The sequence below is a fragment of the Monodelphis domestica genome, chromosome 2, assembly GCF_027887165.1.
Source record: "Monodelphis domestica isolate mMonDom1 chromosome 2, mMonDom1.pri, whole genome shotgun sequence".
Lineage (NCBI taxonomy): Eukaryota > Metazoa > Chordata > Mammalia > Didelphimorphia > Didelphidae > Monodelphis > Monodelphis domestica.
Genome location: NC_077228.1, coordinates 147,125,629 through 147,138,173, shown reverse-complemented (window position 1 = coordinate 147,138,173; position 12,545 = coordinate 147,125,629). Strand labels below are relative to the sequence as shown.

General features: G+C 33.7%; 1 protein-coding gene across 4 annotated transcripts in view; it reads left to right on the top strand.

Moving 5' to 3' along the window:
- Positions 1-11,557, top strand: part of FMN2 (formin 2) — a 473,310-nt gene extending 461,753 nt beyond the window's left edge. For all 4 annotated transcript variants that reach the window (XM_056816081.1, XM_056816082.1, XM_056816079.1 and 1 more), the window contains 2 exons: positions 9,652-9,733; positions 11,294-11,557. In XM_056816081.1, the coding sequence (XP_056672059.1) occupies positions 9,652-9,733; positions 11,294-11,320 (109 nt within the window). In that variant the 3' untranslated portion in view covers positions 11,321-11,557. The remainder of the gene's footprint in view (positions 1-9,651; positions 9,734-11,293) is intronic.
- Positions 11,558-12,545: the final 988 nt, after the last annotated feature.

The window sequence follows — 12,545 nt, the reverse complement described above, 5'->3', positions numbered from 1 at the left end:
TTGCTGAGTCCTCTTTTGTTTTCCTCAGAAAAATTATAATATAATATAGCTCCAGAAAACTATAGCATTCACTAAGTCACATCCTAGCCTAGCAAACCATCTTGGCAAGCACTGTGACTCCATCAGTGAATCAGTCAGATATCTACCCCAGACATGTGAAGACTTCCCCTGGCAGCAGTGGCAGGTGAGAACAATTTGTTCCAATAGCCATGAAAGTGACTGAAGCAGGCACAGTGAAGCAGTAAAAGCTTGGTTAAATATTGAAGAAGTCAAGAAGTCACTGCACACTGGATCATTGCTAGTCATCTTAACTTTTGTCTTGCCACTAGAATTTAATGACTCTGGAAGAAAGAGTGATGCTGGTGACTTTAAGCAACTCTGCCTCACTTAAATCCAATTAACAAATGAGTCAAGACATCATCCCATGATATAATTGGTCCTCTTTGAAAATGAAAGACCAACAAAGCCCATTTGGGAAAGCAGTATGACATAGGACTTAGTGTATAGGATTTAGAGTTAAAAAGACCTGGTTCAAATCTTCTATCTAGTTTCAATATCTAATCTAATATCTGGTTCAGTGTTTATGAATGAATCAATATATTCTTTCTGAGCCTCAGTTTCTTAGCTATTAATTGGTGATAATGGTAATACCTATAATAGTGAAGCTCAAAAAAGATAATATAGATTGTGTCCAAAAAGCATTAAAAGATTATGCATTTAAATATGTAGCAGTTTTAAAATTCATTTCATTTTTCAAAATTGAAATATAAAACAATGGGCGTTATGTTTAATATATGAACTATATTACTTTTTAAATGACAAGCTTCATTTGACTATGAGTTTTGCTTGCACTTTGTAACAGTATAGCTATTTAATCTTGATTCATTCAAGCAGATATTGGTAAATAATTATGCTAGACAGTGTTTTCCCTGAAGAAACTATTAATCTATTAGTTATATGTGTCATGGGAGAGATAATCTGAGATGGATAGATAGATAATGTATAGGGATGGATAGATAGATTGATGTATATTATATGTATGTGGTAACTAGGTGGCACAGTAGATAGAGTCCCAGGACTGGAGTCAGCAAGTCTCATTTTCCTTTCAAATCTGTCCTTAGACATTTATTAACTATGTGACCCTGCACAAATCACTTAATCCTGTTTGCCTCAGTTTCCCCATATGTAAAGTGTGCTGGAGAGGGAAATGACAAATCACTCTACTATCTTTCCAAGTAGACCTAAAAAATGTCATCACAAAGAATCAGACACAACTGAAACAACTGAAAAACAATAAAATTCGTATTTATGCTTATATACATATTTATTTTCAGATTATAATATGCATATACTATGTCTTACATATACCTTTACACTAATTTTCCTTGCAACCTTCCAAATAACATACTTTTTTGGTTCATAGCAGACTAATTTTCTTTGCATAACTATACCCTTTTTGGACAATGAGGAGAGATTATAAACAGCTTGCCAGATAGGAGAATCAGCAAAGTGGCCAAGAAGTTAAAATGCACTCAGAATTAGGCCTACAGAGATGACTGAGAACTAAGAATTCTGAAGTTCTCTTTTCACCTTTTAAGACATATAAATGAATAATTTTAGTTTTTTTATTGTCTAATTTTCATAGCCTGCACTGAAGTAGAGAAATATCTTAGAGAAGGTTAAATATTTTATAGGGATGATAGCATAACATTTAACATTCTAATAGCAAACATATCAAGTTTATAATGGACTTTAACTTCTTATGGGGTAAATACTTGATAATTTAAGGTAAATCTAATCTATCTGCTCTTCATTCGTTGACATAAAAATATCACCAATTTGTACTATTAAAATCCCTTGATTTTTAAAGATAAATTTTTTTGTTTTTTTTAAAAGTTCAAGTTCTTCTTTCTTCCCAAAGTTTTATTTTACTGAGGATAGCAAAATCAGAATTAAAATTCTATGTAGTGAGTTAAAATCATAGTAAAAAATGCATAGTATTTGAGGAATTGAAGAAAGCTCAGCAGTCATTTGGTCTAGCCAGTACATGAAAGGAATCCCCTCTTATTAATTCTATAAACTTCAGAAATGAAAGCATTCCATCAGAACTAAGCTAAAAGTAATAAATGACAGCTTTAAAAAAACATACCCTTCATCTCTGATCTGATGATGACCCCATACCATCATTTCTACAATGATCTTGTATTTGTTCTTGAATTTTAAGAAAACTAGATAATGGAATCATAGGGGAAAAATTAACAAGAAGAAAACTGAGACAAGCCTAACATAAGTATTTCTGAGAATGCCCATATGGACATATAATTACTAGTAAAGCAAAGAGACACTTTACAGGGAGAATCCTAACAGAGAGAAAATAGCTGAGAAAAAGATATATTCCTGGTATAATGGAATCTAATGTATTTAAGATACATTTTTACATGTTAATCATATATATATCATATAGATGTGCATATATATATACATACATATATATATATATATATATGCTGCAGATGTCTGAAGAAATTTCAGGTGCTGTATGTGTTTCTTGGGCGCCAGAGGAATCTTCATCCAGTTATTTCTTACTAGAAGGCTATGAAGAAGCAACTTCTAGTTTATTCTTCAATTCTAATTTTTGTGGGGAGATCTCCACATCTTCTGGGAGCCCTATAGGTTTCCCTCAGAGAGGAGAGATTTTATTTTGTTTTCCTTTTATATTTTCTGAACAATCTGGCTTTCAATAGGATTTTGCAAGAGAGGATGCAATATATAGGTAGTTTGCAAAATGATGTCTGATTCTTGAAATTGTATAACCATGAATTCAGAAATGAGTACACTTCTCAGATCCACTTTATACACATAGGTAAATGATAATTTGAAGGCCCTTTTGGAATTGTTTCACTGTTCCAAAAAGCACCTCAGTTGATTTGATGGGGATATCAAATGTGTAACTAGGGGAAATATAAAGGAGGTACACTATCCTGCAACTCAGTTGATATTGGATGTAGTCATAGCTAATAAGGTTAAAATGTGTCAACAAGGTGGTAATCATCCTTCTATCCCCTTATAAAATATGAACATGTTTCTGAATCACTAATGAGCAATGTCATTAGAAAGGCAAAATAAAAGATCATAACTAAACTTTCAGAGCTTTAAATTGTTAATTTCTAAAAACAAAGTTCAAGAGTCAGTTAGAAAGTCAATTCACAGTCCCACTCTCCCTTTTGGTACCTCTCCAAACACAGAAGCCATGGTTTCTAGAAACAAAACTACTTTACCAGAGAAAGGTCACTGTATCCAACAGGTGAAGAATCAGTTTTAGAAAATTTGAAGCAGAGTTGCAAAGAGTGGAAACATACTCTATATAGAGAGGCAGTTGCTCAAATTCCAGCTTAAACAAATGTGAGCCCTCATAGCAACAAAAGCCAGCTATGGACTGAAAAGACAGTAAGCATCAGCATTTAATAACTGAGCTGTAGAGAGGAGCAGGCCTTTGAAAACCCACCTAAGTTATCCACATAGCCAAGGCATTGCATCCCAGAGGGAGTTTTGTGACAACTCTACAGTAGGGAAATTTTTTTCAAGGCTCAGCAATACTAGAGGGGTGAATAGCCTTGGTTAAGTGTCATAACACACATGTGCTTGTAAGTTCATGCTGATTCTCTCCACAGATGCTCTGTGTATTAGTAAGAGATTGCTTCTCAGTATCATGAGTGGAATATTTTTAGCTCATCTCCTTACTGGGACATCTTAATAAATGCCTTTGCTTTGAACTAATTGTGTCTACTTTCTGGTTGTTAAGTGAGAAAATACCAGTAAAGATTCACTTAAAATGAGTATCCGTTGCTTTTCATTGAACCTCAGTATAGCACCTGCCCTTTGGAGAATCAACCCATGTGTATGAGTATAAATTGAGAGTAACCAGTAAGGGATGTTATCATTGTATATCATATTTTGTTCATTTTAATTATGTCTTACACCTTGATCCTTACTCAAACAGATCAGTGCTGTGGCTATAACAGACTTCCACATCATTAATGAGTCATTTCTTATCTATGAAAATATGATAATTTTCATTTTTGAATTCTTATTCTAATTACATCTTGTGCCTTCTCATTCTTCTCTTAAAGAAAGTATTGCTGAAGTATAGATGTGATTATTCTGTGTAATCTACAAGTCTTCAGCCTCTCATTCCTTGTTTTTGATCCACATTTTCTAATAGTAGTGGTAGTCTCTCAGTGATCGAGAATGACAAACATTTTCTAATACATTTCTGCCATTCTTGCCTTTACCCATGTTTTCCATTGAAGATACCAAGTACCAAAATGTATGGTAAAGTAATTTGAAGGCTCTTATCAAGTTCTTTGTGGAATTTCTCTAACTTTTTATTCTCTGAAACAATAGTTGGGAAATAAACTAATTAATTTTATGGTGGTCTTTTCACAAATATTTATTTAGGCTAATTAATTAATTTAGTTAATTTAGAATATTTTTCCATGGTTGCATGATTCATGTTCTTTTCCTCCCCTTTTCCCCTTCCCAAAGCCAACAAGCAATGCCATTGGGTTTTATATGTATCATTGTTCCAAACCTATTTCCATATTATTACTATTTGCAATAGAGTGATCATTTAAAGTACACACCCCCAACCATATCCCCATCAAACCATGTGATCTAGCAATTGTTTGTCTTCTGGGTTTCTACTCCCACAGTTCTTTCTCTCGATGTGAATGAAATTCTTTCTCATAAGTCCCTCAGAATTGTCCTGGATCATTTTGCAAATATTTATAATGGACCCTGAGATATGTTTCTTGTTGGTCTGGGGCAAATCATTAAGCCAGTTCTAGGAATGACTTTCTTTGCCTCTCTAAGGAGAACCTGTGAATCATCCTTTCTTTTAAATATCACTTTCTTCTTTCTTCTGATTTCATTTATCATAGTAATGTTAAAATAACGCTATTCAATTGCCTGGTAGTATGTGTTAGACCAGTAGAAAAGAATATAACTAAATTAAAAGTTTAAAGAAAGTTTTAAACTGTTTGATAGTCACTTTTCCTCACCTTTTTTCTTCTATCTGTAAAAATATTGATATTTACTCTGTCTAATTGTATATAGAAAACTGACTTAGGAGTGACTTACATATACATGTTATTTCCTGTCCATAGAGAGAACTAAGCATTGATGATGCGCTAAACACTGTGTGGAAGGAGGGAAGACCACTGAGTATTGAACAGACAGGCACTGTACTAAGCACTAGGGATATGAATAAGAAAAAGTTAGTCCCCAACCCACAAAGAGATTACAATCCAATGGGAGAGGATGATACATAAATGGAGACTAAGAAGAAGGAAGAGGGGGAGCCAGAAAGTACTCAGCTGGGGGAAATGATTTTAGTGGAGTTGAAACAAAATATAGCACCTGATGGGAAAGGAAGAGATAGCTGGACTTTCTAAATCCTGAATAGAAGGAAGCTGTGAGAGTTTTTTGCTCTGTCCTCCAAACCCCTGATGAGAGAGAAGAAGCAAGTGGACGATATTGAGGAAGTACTGAGTACCAAAGTTGAATCAGTTTTTATGATGATGGGATTTCTGGCTTATCTGGAGGGAAGCCTGGAAATTAGAGAAGAAACCAAACAGAGCAGCTAGTGGGAAAGGCAGTGGGACCAATCAGTGTCACCTTAAACAAGCAATGGTCTTCAGAGGAACTTCTTTTTGCCACTGCATGTGCCAGGAGCCACTTTTCTGCCACTGCCTCTGGAATTCTCTTCAGTATCTGCTGTTTCTGGGAAATACATTTCTGCCTACTTTTTGCTATCTGCTGTTGCTAGGGACAATATCTCTGTCTGTTACCTGCTGATGTTCCCTGCCACCAAAGCCCAGACTCTGCCTCCTGACACTGGATCCTGTATCTTTACCTGCTACCCTTCTCCCAGAGCCTACCTCCTACCACCAGCTCCTAGTACTTCTGGGATTTGCATATGTAACTGCTTTGTATATAGCATTTGTTCTCCCACTTTGAGGCAGGTTGCATCCACACATAAAATATCTCTTCTTACCTAGATCTCTTGGAATCTCTACCTCCTCTTAATGCTTAACTCAGGTGCTATTTTCTCCCTCGGTAAACCTTTCCATATTCCACCACTAGCTAATGTTCTTCTCTATCTCCCTATACAAATAAAAAAAAATTATTTACATGCATGCCTACTTTTATATATGTTTTTCTGTGTATATGCATAATCCTTTAATAGAATGTCAGCATTTTAAGGGCAGAGAATATATATATATATATATGTGTGTGTGTGTGTGTGTGTGTGTGTGTGTGTACAGTTTCTCTCTCTCCCTATATATATATATATATACACACACACACACACACACACACATGTGTATAATTTCAGAACCTTGTACATTCTAGTTTTTAAAATAAATACTGTTGATTTAAATAGAAAAATGAGTGCACAAAATACAGATATCTGATCTTGACTTTACCATTTAGGAAGAGATTAATTTGGTTGACATTGTTTATAGGGTACTTAGCCTCTGGTTCCTTTCCTTCATCTCAGTCCTGTCTCTGAAGGAGAAATGGGCTTTCTTTTACAAATATTTCCTTGGGAAGGATGAGGTGATGGATGGTTGACCTATACCTGCTGAAAATCTAAGCTTAGGCATTGATCAAGGAAAGGGGTTTTCTTTTTGTTTGGTTTATTGTTTATTTTTTACTTTTATCATGCACACTTTTTGCCTTCTATGTTACCTCTCCCTCTAGTTCTGGTATTTCAAATCAAGTGGTATACTGAAATATCTTATCTTTATTTATAAAATATAACTGTATCGTTTTTCTGATCTTCTGTGATTATAGCTCCTTATTATAATCTTTACTTCATTTTACTAGAACAAAAATGCTGACTTTTGCTGTGTTTATCTTCTACAAGCACATATTTGAAGTAACATCTTTGACCTTTTAGGCTTCTTCAGTCCCAATACAAATTTCACTTCTTGTTATATGTTGCCTTGATACATTTGAGTCATTTGCTCTGTTGTTAAATTTATTTTAGAGAACTCGGCCTGATTTCACCATACAGATAAGAAATTTGAAGAATTGCTTTTGGATGAAAACCAATCCAATTAAATATTGGGCAATTAATAATTGGAGCTTTTGAATGCCAAGAATGAGACAAATAATAGGAGCCAGCTTTAAATGTTTTTTTTTAATTTGTTCCTTTTTTATATATTTAAAATGATAATATTCAAATAGGATCACAGATTTTGAGAAAATTAGCCACAATCTCTTCTTCCCTATCCATGCTAAACTTCCTGAAAATATTTTCTATAACTGAAACTTCCTTTCAATTCTTACCCAACCTTGTCTTGGGCTCTTGGAATCTGACTTTTGATCACTCTGCTAAAAATGTTCAAAGGTTGCCAATCACTTCTAATCGTCTAATCCAAAGATATTGTTTTTCAACCCACATCTTTCTTTAACTCAATACAGCACTTGGCCCTTTAGGGACAATTCCTTCTACTCTAGGATCTAAGATGTCCCAGTCTCCTAGTTTTTCTCATACTATTCTTTACTTATCTCCTTTACTCAGTCAATCAAATATTAGTTCACCAATGGACCGGCATTTATTAAGTACTTACCATGTGCTAGGTTGTGTGATTCCTCATCTATTCTCTGAAATCTTGATATTTTTGTTCCTCTTCTTTCTTTACAATCTCTCCCTTAGAAATGTCATTCATACCTAGGGCATCAGGTCTAACCTAAGAAGTTGTCATCCAAATATCATTCCTTACCTCTCTTCTGAGCTCCGTATGCCCATCTCCATTTGGATATTCTACAAAAACCTCAAAGAGTACATTAGACAAGTAATTTTACCCTCCCCAAAATACATTCTGCCTTTACTTTCTTGGTGGCACTCATACATCTGAATTCTGTATACTCCATTTTGTAAACCTTTGACTTTTCCTAGTCCTCTTCCTAATCAACTTTAATTTTTGAGTGACAGCACATTAATTATTCATCTAAAAATTTGTTTATGTTTAAAATGTAAGCTTCTTCAGGTTATTGACTATTTCTCTTTTATATTTCTTATTAAAAACTAATTAATTGATCTGAACATCAATGCCTTTCCCTACAAATTTAAATATAATTTTTTAATTTATCATGAAACAAAAAAAGTCTTTATCATATTCAACTATTCATAGTCCTATTTCTAGAGAATTAAAAAGGCAGAAAAATTGGATTTTTAATTATTTAAAAACTTGTAAGATATATTTTAAATCCCAACAGAATTTGTAAAAAAATGTTTTAAAAGACAGTCAAAGTGAATTTAATAGAGAGATATAGAGGATTTTGACTAAGTGCACAAAAAGTTCTTTCTTAATGTCCCATCCAAATACTTCAACTTAAATTTACTGGTAGCTATTTCGGGGGGAAATGTGGTCTCTGCAATCATTAGCTTGGTATAAAGAAACTTTTTTTTCCTTCTGCAAATGTTTAGAGGGAGGATTAAAGACAATTTATTGCTTGGGTAGAAAGTAATAAAAGTAACAACAATGGACTGTCTTCTAAATTGTCATCATTTTCTGGAATTACTAACAAGATCAACCCCAGCAGGCTTTTTATGTCCAAAGGAATTGCTTTCATTTGTCATGCTTTAATGTATACTGTATCATTAATCTTGTTGCCACTGATATTGGACTGCATTTGTTTCATTCAATTGTAAAAAGTAAATGTTTCATTCACTGTGTATAAGATGAATTCCTTCATCAGAACTTTGCCACAAACAGGATTTGAAAAGTATATTTATTATACATTTCTCTTGGATAAATTGGTCGTCAAGAGCTACATAAAAGGGTTTGGTTAAGATGTAAGTGCCTGCCTTTTTTGTTGTTATTATTTTTCCAGGAAAACAGTATGCACAGTTCTAAAAGGAAAAATGATCTTTTTAACATAAAGTAGCTTTACAGACTCATAGATCATTTGAGTATCAAGGCCTGGAATGTTAGAGATTATCTAGATCAATCTTTATATATGATCGATGAGGAAATTAAGGCCTACAGTGAGTAAGTTGGCCATATTCACACACTAATCATTCAACAAGTTAGTTTCTTCTGTTCTCCAACATAAGGGATATTTTTCCTATTTCCATAAACAAAAAGACATCCTAAAAGTGTGAATTTGAAAGGGAATCAATAAGTGAGTCTAAAATTTGAATTTTTCTTCACATTCCTTTATTAGTTCACAAATGAGAAAAACTAAGAAACTTCTTGATAAAAACCTTCCAAGACTGTTTTCTTCAGATTGTTTCTTCAGAAAATGAAGTTTTAAAAATAGGGTAAAAAGCAAAAGCTGATTTTATCCCAATTCCTAATCTGGCAGGATCTGCCTGAGCTTACTCTTTGCCAGTCGAGGCTTGCAGAAGGAATGGTCATTCTCCTGCCATCATGTGGTCTCCAAAAGGAGACTTTGGAGTTTGTCTTTATTTCTTTTAAGACACCATTTTGCAAAGCTTTCCTTCATATCATTGGGATATGGATTAGAAGCTCCTCTCTGAAGCTTTTACTGGCTATAAAGTTCTCACTTGCTATATACCAGGAATTGTTTATGTTCTTCAGCTTGTGTTTCAAAATGTGTTCTCTCCCTCTTTAGAGTAAAAGAAGCAGAGGAAGTGTGTCGGCAGAAAAAAGAAAAATCTCTGTATAAAATAAAGCCGAAACATGATTCTGGAATTGTAAGTATATAGCATCTTCTGTTTATGACGTATGGCTTTCAGAACTTGTTTTTAAAATACACATGACACTACACATACAAGTCAACTGAATCTTTTCCCTTTATGCTGATATCAGTTGTGAGTCTCTTGTTTATGTCATGCAATTGCTCAGAGATAGAATGCTGTGACTGAGCTGGAGCAAGGGTGTTCAGAATCTTCAAACTGAAAAAGAAGATGAGACTAATGACAAAAGGGAAACCATTTCTCAAACTTTCTCCAGACTTCTCTTTGAAGTTAGAGTAAATGTTGCAATTCAATTAATTTCATTGGGATGGGGAGAAAAATGGGAAATTCCAACTAGTGTTGTCCTTTGCCTGAGGCTGTGAAGACTAAATTCAGAATCAGGAGTGCATTATAAAGATGGTTGTTTAACATATGTTAGATAATGACCTGAATTTAACCATTCAAGTTAAGATTTTCATCTTGCCCACTTGATCCATCTAAATAATGTGATGTAGCAAATTATTAATAACAGAGAAGGGAGCATTAAGCTTACAAATTTTCTTCACTGGTAGTGAAGACAAATCATTTGTATAATAAATTGTTATGGAGAATGGGAACTGTTAATTAAATTGTGGGAATTTAGATAAAGAAAAGAGATTTATCATAAGGAGTTCCACAGGTGACTTTGTTTAAGCAACACATTATATTGAAGCCCAAGAATATTAAGGATCTTCCTTAATGGAATTCACAATTGTTCAAAAGAGTTTGGCCAATTTTTTGTCAAATGGAAATAAAGCAAATTGATAAAGAATGTTTATTAGTCAAACTATGGTATACAGTTTAATGGATAATCCATTGAATGGCACTGCAAATGGCCATGAACTGAACCCAGATTGAGCAAGTAGTACAACAAATTGGACTAAATTTTGAAAATTTGTGCTTTAAGCAATCATGAGATGTTCCTAAGGCAATTTTTAATGGCAATTAATGTTCTCCTAGTAATACACTACAGCTACAACACTGTTATCTCTAAAGAATCAAAATTGGGCAAATTAAATGGCAACAGAGCGACATCATTAGTATTAGGTAGATTCTAGAAAATTACCAATGATGACCTGCCTGAAACAAATGGCTGAAAAAAGCATCATTCTAGAAATTTATGATCAGGAAAATAGGTGGCTTGATTTAGAAACAAAAGTTAAGTTAAGCAATGGATAATTCAAGTATTATACTAACATAAAACTCTCCATTGCAATGTATAAATTTTTCATGCAGGATTTATGGTAGCAAATGAATAAGAGTGATACAGTTGAGACCAGGTAGATAACAACATGCACTCCAGTCATTGTCTCTGTCATTGCATCAGCCTCTATTCAATTGGAGGGAGTACCTATGTCTATGAGATCACAGATGGAAGTATTGGGTTATAGAATTTGGAAAATTGCTTTGTGTTACCAAAGACAGAAGATTCTAACTGAGCACTTGATTTATATTTTAAAATTTAAAGCACTGTCAATAAACTTCTTGGAAATGTTGGTGTCTAACTTTTTTTTTCCTATCTTTTCTGTTTGTTTTCAGAAAGCAAAGATAAGCATGAAAATCTGACCACCAGAAGTCAGAGTGAATATAGCATTGCCCTTAAATCTACAAAGTTCAGTGTATTTAAGGGGGAAAGGAAATGGCATCATTTGGATTATATTTTCATCTTGACCTAAGTCTAGTTTTTGTTTTCTTGACTGATTCACTGATCAATTTCTCTGTACTGTGCACAAATTAAGTATAAAAAGTAAAATAATTAAATTTATTGACCCAGAAAATAAACTACTTTTTACATTTAAAAAACCTTTTACATGCAATATGTCCTCCTTTTGCGGCTATCATTTTTACAATTTTATTTGAGTTCCCAAGATTTTGACACATTTAATTCTTCATCATGAAACAACCATTTTTATCAGGTTATTTTAAGTGTATCTTTAACTAACAGTCTATTTTTCACCTTGATTATTGCCTATAAGTTTTCAAAAGGCTTGAATAAGATAATTTTACAGGCTAGTGAAGCATCTCTTGGATATATTTCCTAATCTTTCATGATATGATAGTGCAGTAATCCACCTTTATTTGGTAATTCCTATAATTCTAGAGAAACTCTGTTTCTCAGTATATAAAGATATTAATCAGAGTTCATCATTCCCTCAGTGGGCACAGTCTTCCAGAATCTCTAGAAAATTAAAGAAAAAAATGCCAAAATATTCTTTTCCTATAGATGTTTTACAATCAGTTAAAAAATGCAAATCTTATAAGCTCACCTGTACTTCTTTTAGCTCTGCTTTTGGAATGACATTTAAAGAAAATGAAATTGAGTTTCATCATCAAAAATCAATTTTGGGGGGCAGCTAGGTGGCTTAGTGAATAGAGAACCAGGCTTAGAGAACCAGGCCTAGAGATGGGAGGTCCTGGGTTCAAATTTAACTTCAGATACTTCAAAGCTTTGTGACCATGGGCAAGTCATTCAGGCCCAATTGCCTAGTCTTTACCCTCTCTTCCACCTTGATTGATTCTAAGATGAAAGGTAAGAATTTAGTTGTTGTTGTTTTTTAATTGACCTTTACCCTACTTTGCTTACTATAGTTTTTATATTATCTTATCCATGATAATCATTATTTATTCACAGCAGTTGTTGGCAATTGACTTTTAAATTGTCTTTCTGCTGTTCTTCCCACTTCAAGAAGCCTATACACATTCTCGAAGAATCAATAGCAAATGTTTTAGCTGGCAGTTCCCTGTCCCCAGGATTTTTGCTTCTATTTGAGAATTGATTAGGTTTATCAGT